Source organism: Marmota monax, unplaced genomic scaffold, assembly GCF_021218885.2.
Source record: "Marmota monax isolate L192 unplaced genomic scaffold, Marmota_monax_Labrador192_F-V1.1 WCK01_AAM20220418_F8-fsc00024, whole genome shotgun sequence".
NCBI classification, from domain to species: Eukaryota; Metazoa; Chordata; class Mammalia; order Rodentia; family Sciuridae; genus Marmota; species Marmota monax.
Window position 1 is genome coordinate 7,491,233 of NW_026695224.1, and position 13,893 is coordinate 7,505,125.

Sequence of the window (13,893 nt, forward strand, 5' to 3'; positions counted from 1 at the left end):
GAATTGGTAGACTGAGTAAAGCATACTATCCTCTCTAATCTGGGTAGGTGTCCTCCAATCAGTTGGACCTGAACAGAATAAAAAGACTAAGAGGGAACTCCTCCTGCAATGACTGCTTGAGTGGGACAAGGGTCTTTTTTTTTTTTGTCTTCAGACTTGGACTGAAACACTGGTTCTTTTTGGTTCCTGATGGCTTTCAGACCAGAATTTATACCAAAGGTTCTCCTGTTTCTCAGACCTTTGGACTCAATCTGGAACTATATTAATTCTCCTGAGTCACCTGCTTACTGAAAACAGATCTGGCACTTCTTAGTCTCCATGATCAAAGGAGCCAATTCTTTCAATAAATCTCCTTCAATATCTACCTGTCTACTTACCTACCTACCTATCTGCCTATATATCATCTCATATGGGTTCTGTTTATGGCTAAATCCTGTACAAGGGACTCATTTTCCCACTGACACTATTATCAAATTGTTCTAATGAGAGCGTAGAGAATTTTCATTCATTGGTTTCATAAAATTATTTAAAAACTTATGATGTGATTAAGCAAAAACATTAAACTTAATTGCACTGAGTGCTATAGATAAAAGTCTTCAGGCAACCATATGTAAAATTCCTTCCTTGATTTATCAGTTTTAAATGATGAAGATTGCATATGTCAAGTTTCTCTTAGTTAGATGATATTATCATAAATAATAATGATAATAACAATAGTCAAATTTTGGACAGATGAAATGCTCTGTACTTCTCAAATACACAAACAATGTACATTTCTTTCATGGAGGCATCTGTGACAACATGTTCTTATAAATGGTTTTGATTTGCAGAGATATTAAGTTAAGATTGTATGAAAGAAATGTTAAAAGAAATATTATAATTCTTACCAATAAAGTAGAAATTCTAAAAAAAGGAGTGAAATTAATCATTTTAGGAAAATTAATGTAAATGAACAGAAAATGCTAGGGCTTTTTACTTCACTCACATTTACTTTATAAAAACTTCCCTCCTACAGTAAAAATTACTCCAGTAGACAATACACTTCCTACATATATTTAAAATACTATTCTCTTTTGAGAGAAAGTTTTAATTTACACATTCCTTTTCTGCAATGTGCCATAAAACAAACAATTCCTGCCCCAAATTAATTACATTCTGAGATGGTTTAATTTTTTTGTCAGAAATGAAATAATTTTAACAGTTTATCAGGGGACATCTTTAGATATGCATAGTCTATGAATTCATATAAGCAACCTGTTATAACTTCAAATGCAATCTGACATTTTGAATTCTCAGAAGTTCAGAGCTGAGTGAATATATCTTTGTAGAATATTCCTGAAAAGGAGTCAGGGAGGTTAGCTGGTTTTAGCAAGTAACTGTCTAAGCTTATTGGTGTTAGGTGTCTTGGTAAAAAAAAAAAAATGCTTTCATGTTGTAGTCCATCATATAATGAAATCATAAATAAAACTGATTTGTACTATATGATAACTTATTAAGATTATGATATATTAATAATTTTCCAGAAATATTTTTCTGTAAGATTTTCATTTATGCCAGGTGAACTGGCATACACCTATGTAATCCCAGCAACTTGGAAGGCTGAGGGAGGAGGATTGCCAATTTCAAAGCCAGCCTCAGCAAGGCCCTGTCTCAAATAAAAAAATAAAAAAAAAGGTTGGTGATTGTGGCTCGATGGTTAAGTACCCCTGGGTTCAATCCCCAGTACCTGAACAACAACAACAACAACAACAATAATAACAACAACAATAAAAGATCTTCATTATGAAGAAGGATATACTATGAACAAAGGCAGCCTTATTTCAGAACATCTCTAGTTGGCATCAAGCTACTAACCTGTTTGATATTACTGGAGATAGGACTTGGAATAATACAATCATCACTGTCAGAATCTGATCTATCCTCTTCATCTGTTAAAAAATAAAAAGGTACATATGTTTACCCAAGTTAAACCATTTTTATTTATACCTTGTGAAATAGAAACAAGCACACATGATAAACTTAAAAGAACAATATGACAATTATTTCTAGATCCTTTTTAGCAGCAAATATGTTTACACATACATTACATTTTAGAAAAAAGAATGAACAGGAATTCCAAGGTAAATTTTGGTAAAATACAAAGGAAATAAAAATAAATATGTAGTTTGTTGTAGTATAAAATTAAACAAAATTTAGATAGAAGCATAACAGATGTTTTCTAAAAATCTAACCAGTAATATTGTGTAAAAATCAATGTTATCCTTGCTGTTTAAGAGTTTTAAAACTTCGACTGCTTACTAAGGTAAAAGTGACATATAATAAACTATACACATTTAAAAAGAAAAACCTGAAATGGGATATGTTTAATTCTGTGACACCATCACCACAATTAAGAAAGTGAACATATCTAATAATCCCCAAAGTTTCCTCAGACCCCTCTGTAATCTCTTCTCTGCTGCTCCATGTTCTGGTTCATTCTTCTTCAGCCCACTAACCTTCTTTCTTTTTTTGTTGGGGGAGGTAATGGGGATTGAACTCAGGGGCACTTGGCCACATAGCCACATTCCTAGCCATATTTCTTTTTTAGTTGTAGTTGGATACCTTTATTTCACTTATTTACTTTTATGTGGTGCTGAAGATCGAACCCAGGGTCCTGCATGTGCAGGCGAGCGCTCTACCGCTGAGCCACAAACCCAGCCTCATCAGCCCTCTTTTGTATTTTATTTAGAGACAGGGTCTCACTGAGTTGCTTAGTGCCTTGCTGTTGCTGAGGCTGGCTTTGAACTCGAGATGCTCCTGCCTCAGCCTCCCAAGCTGCCTGGGATTATGGGCATTAATCACTGCGCCTGGCACTAACCTGCTTTCTCTCACTATGTTTGCTTTTCTAGGCTTTTAAATAAATGAAACCATTCAGTAAATTGTCTTTTTCTGGTCAGGATTCTTTTTTAAATACTTTAATTATTAAAATTTGTTTTAATTAGTTATACATGACAGTAGAATGTACTTTGATTCATCGTATATAATGGAGTATAATTTCTCATTCTTTGGTTATACATGGTGTAGAATCCCACCTATCATATAGTTATATATGTACATAGGGTAATAATGTCTGATTCAGTCTATATCCTTCCTATCCCCATATCCCCTCCCCTCCCTTCATCCCTCTCTACCTAATCTAAAGTAACTCTATTCTTCCTTAGTGGCCCTCCTCCAATTGTGAATTAGCATCTGCATATTAGAGAAAATATTTGGCCTTTACTTTTTTCGGATTGGCTTATTTTTCTTAGCATGATATTCTCTAACTCTATCCACTTACCAGCAAATGCCATAATTTCATTCTTCTTTAAGGCTGAGTAATATTCCACCATATATGTATGTGTGTGTGTGTGTGTGTGTATATATATATATATATATATATATATATAATTTTTTAAATCCATTTTTTAAATCCATTCATCTGTTGAAAGGCACCTAGGTTGGATCCATAGTTTAGCTATTGTGAATTGGGCTACTATAAACACTGATGTGGCTCCATCACTATAATATGCTGATTTGAAGTCCTTTGGGTATAAACCAATAAGTGGGATAGATGGGTCAATGGTGGTTCCATTCCAAGTTTTAGGAGGAATCTTCATTCTGCTTTCCATAATGGTTGCACCAATTTGTATTCCCACCAGCAACATATGAGTGTACCCTCCCCCCCACATCCTTGCCAACGTTTATTGCTGTTTATATTCTTAATAACTGCCATTCAGACTGAGGTGAGATAAAATCTTAGTGTAGTTTTGATTTGCATTTCTCTAATTGCTGAAGATGATGAACATTTTCTCATATATTTGTTGATCTCTGGTCAGGATTCTTAGTTTTGATTTTTAAAAGGTCAAGACAGTAGAGTAATCCAACTGATAATACTGACCCCCAAAGAGAATATGAAACTGTTTAAAACATAAACAGGTCAGTAATGACATTTCTATTCTATTACGGAGATCCACGCTGACTTAGAAGAGATACAAAATTATACCTAACAATAGCTAAGCAGATTAATGAACTATAACCCATAGTTTCTGTCAAGAAATAGATATGATGAGGTAGATCTTGCTATTAGATGATGTTTTATGATGCATATGCTAACAGATGAAACAAAATAAAGAGTAAAGCAAATAATGGGATTTTAGAAAAGAAAGTCACCTTCTGGTTCCAATTCTTCTGTTATTTCTGTTTCATCCTCAGAAGAAGCCAAGCTTTGTTCTGCAAGTTGACCCTCAGAGAGTAAAGATACATCATCATCTTTTTCTTGCTGGATTTTCTCAGTATTCTCTTTTACCTTAGCTATACTGCCTTCCTGAGAAACCTGCTGAAAGAAAAGCACACTCCTATATTTATTATTGCTTAGATCACATTTTATAGTATTCTTCTTTTTAACATAAAAAATTGTAGTTGTAGATGAACAGAATGCCTTTGTTAATTTTTATGTGGTGCTGAGGATCGAACCCAGTACCTCATGCATGCTAGGCAAGCGCTTTGCCACTGAGCTACAGCCCCAGTCCTTTACATTTGTTTTTCAGTTGTAGTTGGACACATTACCTTTATTTTATTTATTTATTTTTATGTGGTGCTGAGGATCAAACCCAAGGCCTTGCACATGCTAAGCTCTACCACTGAGCTACAACTCCAACCCTTATAGTATGCTTGCTGAAGCATCTGAATGATAAAGCATGTAAATTTGAGAAATATACAGATATGCAATATATATGTGAAACACTCATTATAAAATGAAAAATTACATAGAAAATGAAAATGAAATAAAAATATGCATATAAATGAAAACCTTAATATATACTAAAATGCATTTATCTCAAAATGGATAGTTAGTTTTGATTTTTAAAAATTAATTTAAAATTAATTTAAAAATAATTTAAAAAATTATGAAGACTTGAATTCACATATCTATTTGTTGTCTGCCACTACCAGTATAATTGCAGCTGTCAAATTTAACATAATTAATAATTGTACTTGTCATATTTTTAATGTTTTTAATGCAAGGAAGTCTCATACAAAAATAGGATAAATATTATAATTTCTCAAACCACATCAATACCAAGACAAAGCCTTCAAGAATCAAATTAAACCTTTCAAAATATTTTTAATACAATTGCATACCTTGGGAATATTTGAAATAGTTGTTGTATTAATTTCTATTTTTGCTGTATGATCCACTTCTGGTGAAATTTCCTTCATATCTTCAGGAGGAGGAGAAGTCTCCTTGCACTAATGTGAAAACATGAATGAATGTATATTATTATTCTAAGACTTTTACAAATATATATATATATACACACACACACACATATAAATGAATGTGTGTATATATACAAATAAAAACTGATAAGAAATAAAATAGTCACCCATGTGACAATAAATTTAATTACTTTAGTGTACTTCAATAAACTTATGAATACACTTTTTGTTTTTGTTTTGTGGTGCTGGGGATTGAACTCGGGGCCTCACGTATGCTAAACATGTGCTCTAGCAATGAGCTTCATCCCCAAATGGAAATTCTTTAAAGTATATGTACATAGGATTTAATACAAGTATAGCAATGCAAATGTCTGACAATAGGGCACTGTTGGACATTTGTATTTGCAAATATGGAAGAAAATTCACCAAAATTGAATTGTAGGTTTGTAGAAATGTAATTTTATTTAATTTTGTTTTTTGGTACCAGGGATTGAACCCAGGGGTACTTCACCACTGAGCCACATCCCCAGTCTCTTTAAAAATATTTTATTTAGAGACAGGGTCTTGATGAGTTGCTTCGGGCCTCACTAAGTTGCTTAGGCTGGCTTTGAACTTGTGATTCTCCGGAGCCTCCTGAGCCGCTGGAATTACAGGCATGTGACACCACACCAGGCCTAATTTTATTTTTATTGTTTATTTTCTTATTTATATTTTCTAATATTTCTATGATGATTATATATTACTTGTACAACTTAGAAAGTTATATATAGTAAAATAGTTATATTTCCTACAATCAGTATTATTTTTTTATTATGATAAATATCAACTTACAGTTAACTATTATTCCAGCATTTTAAAATTTTGTTGATTTTTAAAATGTAATTTATAATTTTTACTATTTTAAAATTAAACTTGCCCAATAAAGAATGTGTAAAAGGTAAATAATATATAAAAGAAATAAATGAATACAAATCTATATTCCTTCTACTCAATAGTAATATTTTTAATAATGTATTAGATTTTTATTACTTTATAATTAAATTATTATTATTATTGTTTTGTTTTGTGGTACTGGGATTCAAACCCAGAGGTGATTTATAACTGAGATACATCTCCAGCCATTTTCAGTTTTTATTTTGAGACAGGGTCCTACAAACTGCCCAGATTGGCCTCCAATTTGCAATCCTGGCTCAGCTTTCCAAGACGCTGGGATTACAGGCACACATGTTTCACTGTGCCCAACTATTTATAATTTTTATGTAATTAAAATTTTTATTTATATGGTGATTTGTGTTATAAACACAATATATTCTGTTAACATTTTAAAAATTAATATAACAATTTTCTCCTATTATGAAACTTTGGGAAAATATAATTTAAAATAACACCTATATTGATAAGTGTATCATGGTTTAATGAACTATTTCACTACTGTTGGACTTAACTATTTCATGATTTTTAGATATTATGACTAATATTGCAACAAACATCTCTCTCTAGATGTCTTTTTAATTTTTATGGTCATTTACTTAGGAATCAGGCTACCTATATTCAAACACCAGATTTACTACTTTAACCATGAGCAAGTTTTCTTAGCATCTCTAAATATTACTTTCCACAAAACAGTAAATGAACTAGACATAAGTTTCTTATATATGAATATATGACCAGTATAACTCTACATCACGTACAACCACAAGAATGGGGTTCTAATTAGAGTAAGTCATGTATGTCAAAATATACTCTAATGCATGTATTTCTAAAAAGAACAAATTAAAAAAATTAATAAAAAAATAAAAGCAAAAAAAATTACTTTCTACATCTTTAAATAGGAATAATTCTAGTATGAAGTACATGGGGTTACTGAGAGGATTAAATGAGTCCAATGAACATTAAGGATTTATTTCATATAGCATATAGTTCAAAAACATAGTATATAGTTGTACTTTGACTTTTTAATCCACTAAGCAAGTCTGTGTCTTTTAATTGGAGAATAGAGACCATTTACATTTAGAATTATTATGGAAAGATTTTTATTTCCTGACATTTTGATTTGTTTCACATTTTTAATTCACTCTTTTTAATTGGTTCTTTTAGTTATACATGACAGCAGAATTCATTATTCTAATTAGAGTCCCATTCTCATGGATGTATATGGTAGTGGTATTTAATTCAGTCTTAATTTTCATTTGTTTAACTGTTCTTCCAGTGAGATTCACCCATTTAGAGTTCTGGGGTTTGCTTTTTGAGGTCTTCTGTGGGTAGCATTTAAGTGTTTTTTGTAGTGCTGGCTTAGTAACCATTATTTCTTTTATCCTTATCTTGAAAAGTTTTCATTTCTACTTTGTTTATTTTACTGGATATAATAATCTTGGCTGGCAGTTGTTTTCTTTCAGAATTTGGATCATCTCATTTCATACCCTCCTGGGTTTTAGAGTCTGAGCTCTTTGATCCACTTTGAGTTGACTTTTGTGCAGCGTGAGAGACATAGGGTTGATTTCATTTTGCTACATATGGATTTCTAGTTTTGCCAGCACCATTTGTTGAATAGGCTATCTTTTCTCTAGTGAATGTTTTTGGCACTTTTGTCTAGTATGATATAACCATATTTATGTAGGGTTGTCTCTGTGTCCTCTATCTTGTCAATGTAGTTTTAATTTGTATTTCTCTAATTGCTAGAGATGTTGAACATTGTTTCTATATATTTTATAACCATTTGTATTTCTTCTTCTGTGAAGTGCTTGTTCAGTTCCTTTGCCCATTTATTGATTGGGTTATTTGGGTTTTTTTTTTGGTGTTAAGTTTTCTGAGTTCTTTGTATAACCTGGAGATTAATGCTCTATCTGAATACAGGTAGCAAAGATTTTCTCCCATTCTATAGGATCTCTGTTCACATTCTTGATTGTTTTCTTTGCTGTGAAGAAGCTTTTCAGTTTGACACCATCCCATTTATTGATTCTCAATTTTACTTCTTGTACTTTAGGAGTTTCATTGAGAAAGTCAGTTCCTAAAGTGACATGATGGAGACTTGGGCCTACTTTTTCTTCTAATAAGTGCAGGATCTCTGGTCTAATGCCTAGCTCCTTGATCTACTTTGAGTTGAGTTTTGTACAGGGTGAGAGAGAGAGGCTCAATTTCATTTGGCTACATATGGATTTCCAGTTTTCCCAGCATCATTTGTTGAAGAAGTTATCTTTTCTCCAATGTATGTTTATGGTACCTTTGTCTAAGATGGGATAACTGTATTTATGTGGTTGTGTGTCTCTGTGTCTTTTATTCTGTTCCATTGGTCCTCATGTCTGTTTTGGTGCCAATGCCATGCTGTTTTTGTTACTATAGCTTTAGTATAATTTAAGATCCGGTATTGTGATGCCTCCTGCATTACTATTCTTGCTAAGGTCTCCTTTGGCTATTCTGGGCCTCTTATTTTTCCAGATAAATTTCATGATTGCCTTTTCCATTTCTATGAAGAACATTATTGGGATTTTAATAGAAATTGCATTAAATCAGTGTGGTTTGAATGCATTTCCCTAAATGCTAATAGTGTTGGACATATTTTTCATATATTTGTTGGCCATTTGTATTTCTTTGTGTGAGAAGTATCTGTTTAATTCATCTGCCCATTTATTTATTGAGTTATTAAATAAACACTCTTGACATTAAGTCTCAGATAGACCCCAATATAATAATACTGGGTGATTTCAAAACACCATTCTCACCCACAGACAGGTAATTTAGACATAAAATCAATAAAGGTACTTCTTTCTTAAATAATAACATAGAGCAAATCGACCTAAAAGATATCTATAAAATATTTCACCCAAGAGCTGAATTTACTTTCTTAGAAGCTCATGGAATCTTCTCCAAAACAGAGTATAGTTTGAGTCACAAAACAACGCTTTAGCACATAAAAAAGTGATATAATGCCTAACATTTAACATATTGGAATGAAATTAGAAATCAACAACAAGCAATACTATAGAAACCACATAAACACACGAAGATTAAATAATAATCTTTAGAATGAGAAAAGAATAAGAGAAAAAAAAGAGAAACAAAAAAATTTCTAGAATCAAATGAGAATACTGATACAATATACCAAAATCTTTGGGATGGTATGAAGGTGGTTCTAAGAGGAAAGTTTATAGCATTAAGTGTCTACATGAGAAAAACAAAAGATCCCAAAACAAACCATCTAATATTACATTCTTAAGGTCCTAGAAAAGAAACAAACCAATCTGAAAACCAGTAGAAGACAGGTAATACTTAATATTAGAGCTGAAATTAACGAAATAAACATTAAATAATACAAATGATCAAAGTAACAAAGAGCTGGTTCTTTGAATATATATACAAGGTTGATAAACCCTTACAGAAAAGTAATACAAAAAGAGAGAAGACCCAACTTAATAAAATTAGAGATGAAAAAAGACATAATCATCATACATGTTGCTGAAATCCAGCAAACAGTAGGGACTAATTTGAAAACTTATGTTTTATTCATTTTTTTGTTGCTGTAATGAAAACATCTGACAAGAACAATTCTTAGGAGGAAAAGTTTATTTTGGCTCATGGTTTCAGAGATTCAGTTCATGATCAGCTGACTTCACAGCTCTAGGGCCAAGGTGAGGCAGAAAATCATGCTAGAAGGATGTGGTGGAGGATAGAAGCACAGAACAGGGCATTCAGGAAACAGAGAAAATAGTTCTATCCACCAAGGACAAAATATGAACCCCAAAGACATACCCCCAGTGACCTGCTTCCTCCTGCTACACTCTACTTGCCTATAGTTACTGCCCAGTTGATCCCTATCAGTGGATTAATCCACTGATTATGTTATACCTCTCATAATCATTTCATCTCTGAAAATTCTTGCTTAGTCTTGCACATGAGCCTTCAGGGGACATCTCATATATAAACCATAACACTAATATTCCAATAATTTGAAAAATTTAGAAGGCATTGAAAAATTTCTAGACATATAAGATCTACTGAAATTGAACCAAAAGGATACAGAAAACCTAAAAAGACTAAGAGGTAACAACAACAACAAAAAAATCTCGGGGCTGGGGTTATGGCTCAGCGGTGGAGTGCTCACTTAGCACGTGTGAAGCCCTGGATTGATCCTCAGCACCACAAATAAATAAATAAATAAATAAATAAATAAATTGTGGCCAACTACAACTTTAAAAAACAAACAAACAAACAAAAAGCCAAAAAAATCTTGCAACTAAGAAAAGTCAGGGATCAGATGGATTCTCATGTGAGTTCTATCAGACCTTTAAAGAAGAGCTAATGCCAATCTTTCTCAAATTATTTCATAAAATAGAGAGGGAGGGAACACTCCAAAGTTCACGCTGTGAATACAGTATCACTTTGATACATCAATGAAAGAACACTAGACCAATATCCCTGAAGAACATAGATGGAAAAATTTTTTACAAAAATATTAGCAATCTTCATTTAAGAATACATTAAGAAGATTATACACCATGATCAAGTTGGAGTCATCTCAGGGAAACAAGGTTGTTTCAGCATATACAAATCAATAAATGTTAATTCATCAAATGGATAAAATTAAGGACAAAACTCACATCTCAATAGATGCAGAAAAAGCCTTTGGCAAAATCCAGCACCCATTCATGTTAAAACACTGAAGAAACTAGGGACTGAAGAACTTAACTCAACATCATAAACACTATAAAACTCAAACCAACATCAGATTAGATGGAGAAAAACTGAAAGAATTTCCTCTAGAATACAGAATGAGACAAAAATATCCAGTCTCACCACTCCTATTCAATAATAGTTCTTGAAACTCGAGCCAGAGCAATCAGGCAAGAGAATGAAATTAAAAGGATATACAGGAAAGGAAGAAATCAAACTACCTCTGTTTGCTAACAATATGATCATGTACTTAGAGGACCTCAAAAAATCCACAAGACTTCTTGAACTGACAAACTTAGCAAAGCAGCAGATTACAATGTCATCATATAAAAATTATAGCTTTCCTATACTTTAATAATGAATCTGTTCAGAAAGAAATCAGGGAAACAATTCAATTCTCAGTAGCCTTAAACAGACAAAAAAACTACAACACCACAACCTGGGGAATAAAGCTAACTAGGAAGGTGAAAGACCTCTACAATAAAAAAAATAGTAGCGCATTAAGAAGATGAGGATGACCTCAGAAGATGGAAAGACGTATCATGTTCTGGGAGAATAAATAAGCCATATTACCAAAAGTTATTTACAGATTCAATGTGATACCCATCAAAATAACAATGATGTTCTTCACAGAACTAGAAAAAAGTCCTAAAATTCATATGGAACAATAAAAGACCCAGGATAATCCAAAGCAATACCAACAATAAGAGCAATGCCAAAGGCACCATAACACCTGATCTCAAATTATACCACAGAGGTAAAATAACAAAAACAGCATGGTGTTGGCATAAAAACAGACATAAAGACTAATGGAAAATAATGGAAGACAGAGACAGATTCACATAGATACTGTCATCTTTGTCAAAGGACAAAGATGCCAAAAAAAAAAAAAAAAGTTGGAGAAAACACAGCCTTTTAAACAAATGGTGCTGGGAAAACTGGATACACAGATATAGAATGAAAATAGATCTATCTCTGTCTCCCTGAACAAAAATCAACTCAAAGTGGATCAAAAACCTAGGAATTAGACCAGAAACACTGTTGTTGTTAGAAGAAAACACAGAATCAAAACTGCAACATACTGGTGCAGGCACCAACTTCCTTAATACGATTCTTAGGTTCAAGAAATAAAACCAAGAATCAAAGTGGGATGACATCAAATTTGCTTCTGCACAGCAAAGGAAACAAGATCCAGAAGAGAGAGCCTATAGAATGGGAGAAAATCTTTGCCATCTACTCTTCCAATAGGGGATTAATATCCAGAGTACATAAAGAACTCTAAAAATTTATACGGAAAAAACATAACCCAATCAAATAACAAACAACTAAACAGATATTTCTCAGAAGAACTAGAAATGGGCAATAAATATATGAAAAATGTTTTAACATCCATAGTTATCAGGGAAATGAAAATCAAAACTATACTGAGATTTCATTGCATTTCAGTTAGAACGCCATTCATCGAGAATACAAATAACAATAAATGCTGGTGAGCCTTTAGAGGAAAAGGTACACTTTTACATTGTTAGTGGTATTGCAAATTAGAATGACTACTTTGGAATGTAGTATGGAGATTCATTAAAAGACCAGGAATGGGGGGCTGGGGTTGTAGCTCAGTGGTAGAGCACTTGCCTAGTACGTGTGAGGCACTAGGTTTGATCCTCAGTACCATGTAAAAATAAAAATCAAAGGTACCGTGTCCATCTACAACGGAAAAAAAAAAAAGACTATGAACGGGATCAGCATATGATCCACTTATTCCACACATTGGTATTTATCCAAAAGAACTAAAATCAGGGCTGGGGATGTGGCTCAAGCGGTAGCGCGCTCGCCCGGCATGCGTGCAGCCCGGGTTCGATCCTCAGCACCACATACAGGCGAAGATGTTGTGTCCGCCAAATACTAAAAAATAAATATTAAAAAAAATTCTCTCTCCCTCTTTAAAAAAAAAAAAAAAAAGAACTAAAATCAGCATACTATAGTGATACATGCATACCACTGTTTATAGCAGTGCAATTTATAATAGCCAAGTTTTAAAACCACCTATGTGCCTGTCAACAGATGAATGGATAAAGAAAATGTGGTATATATGTGATGAAGTTTTAATCAGCTATAAAGAATGAAATTATGTCATTTGCTGGCAAACAGATGAAACTGGAGAACATCATGCTAAGTGAAATAAGCCAGAATCAGAAAGTCAAAGGTCAAATGTTTCCTCTCATCTCTGGAAGAGAGAGGGGCGTCGCGGGGGGTGGGGTGGGGGGGTGGCGGAGAGAATGGAGAAAGGAAGGAGAAAAAAGGGAGTGGGGAACCTCATTAAAATAGAAGGGAGACCAATACACTAGAGGAAGGGGATTAAGAGGAAGGGAGGGAATGGGAAGTACTGAGAAACAAAATCTACCACATTATGCTATGTTCATGCACACATATATCACAATAAATCCATATATATATATATATATATATATATAATGATAAGTACTAATTAAATGATAACATAAGGAAGATAAGTAGAGTAAAGGGGTCAGGAGGAGGGGGGGGTAAAGGGAAGGTACTAAGAAAGGAGATTGAGAAAATTATGTTATGAGCTTTAATGAATATGACACATGAATCCCACTACTATATAATTATAACACACCAATTAAAAAAAATAAAGTAAAAAAAGAGAAAATAACTGACACTTAGAATGCCAAGTCCATCAGAATAAAAACATAACTGAATAAGTCCACCCCCTGCAAAAAAAGTCACTGTGACCTTACTAAGACAGTTAAAATTAATTTTCCTAGAGTATGTTTAAGAAACAGTACGAGGTAAGGAAGCAGAATTTAGACAACTTTTTTTGTAAGTGGGAACAGAGGACTGGGACAGTAGCTGCAGAGAGACATGGAGCCAGGAGAGGGGCTTAGATCAAGGAATATGAATGGTTAACACTTCTATATAGTGCCAAACAAAAAAGCGGTCATTTTAAAGGGAAAAGATGTACTTCAT

The 13,893-nt window shown here is 33.1% G+C and overlaps 1 protein-coding gene across 3 annotated transcripts in view; it reads right to left on the reverse strand.

The window, feature by feature from the left end:
- Rpgrip1l (RPGRIP1 like) overlaps window positions 1-13,893 on the reverse strand; it is a 101,697-nt gene that overhangs the window by 35,592 nt on the left and 52,212 nt on the right. For 2 of the 3 annotated variants that reach the window (XM_046435031.2, XM_046435035.2), the window contains exons 20-22: window positions 5,161-5,268; window positions 4,189-4,354; window positions 1,855-1,928 (exon numbers count right to left, since the gene is read on the reverse strand). In XM_046435031.2, the coding sequence (XP_046290987.1) occupies window positions 1,855-1,928; window positions 4,189-4,354; window positions 5,161-5,268 (348 nt within the window). The remainder of the gene's footprint in view (window positions 1-1,854; window positions 1,929-4,188; window positions 4,355-5,160; window positions 5,269-13,893) is intronic. The other variant, XM_046435034.2, reaches the window with a different exon arrangement.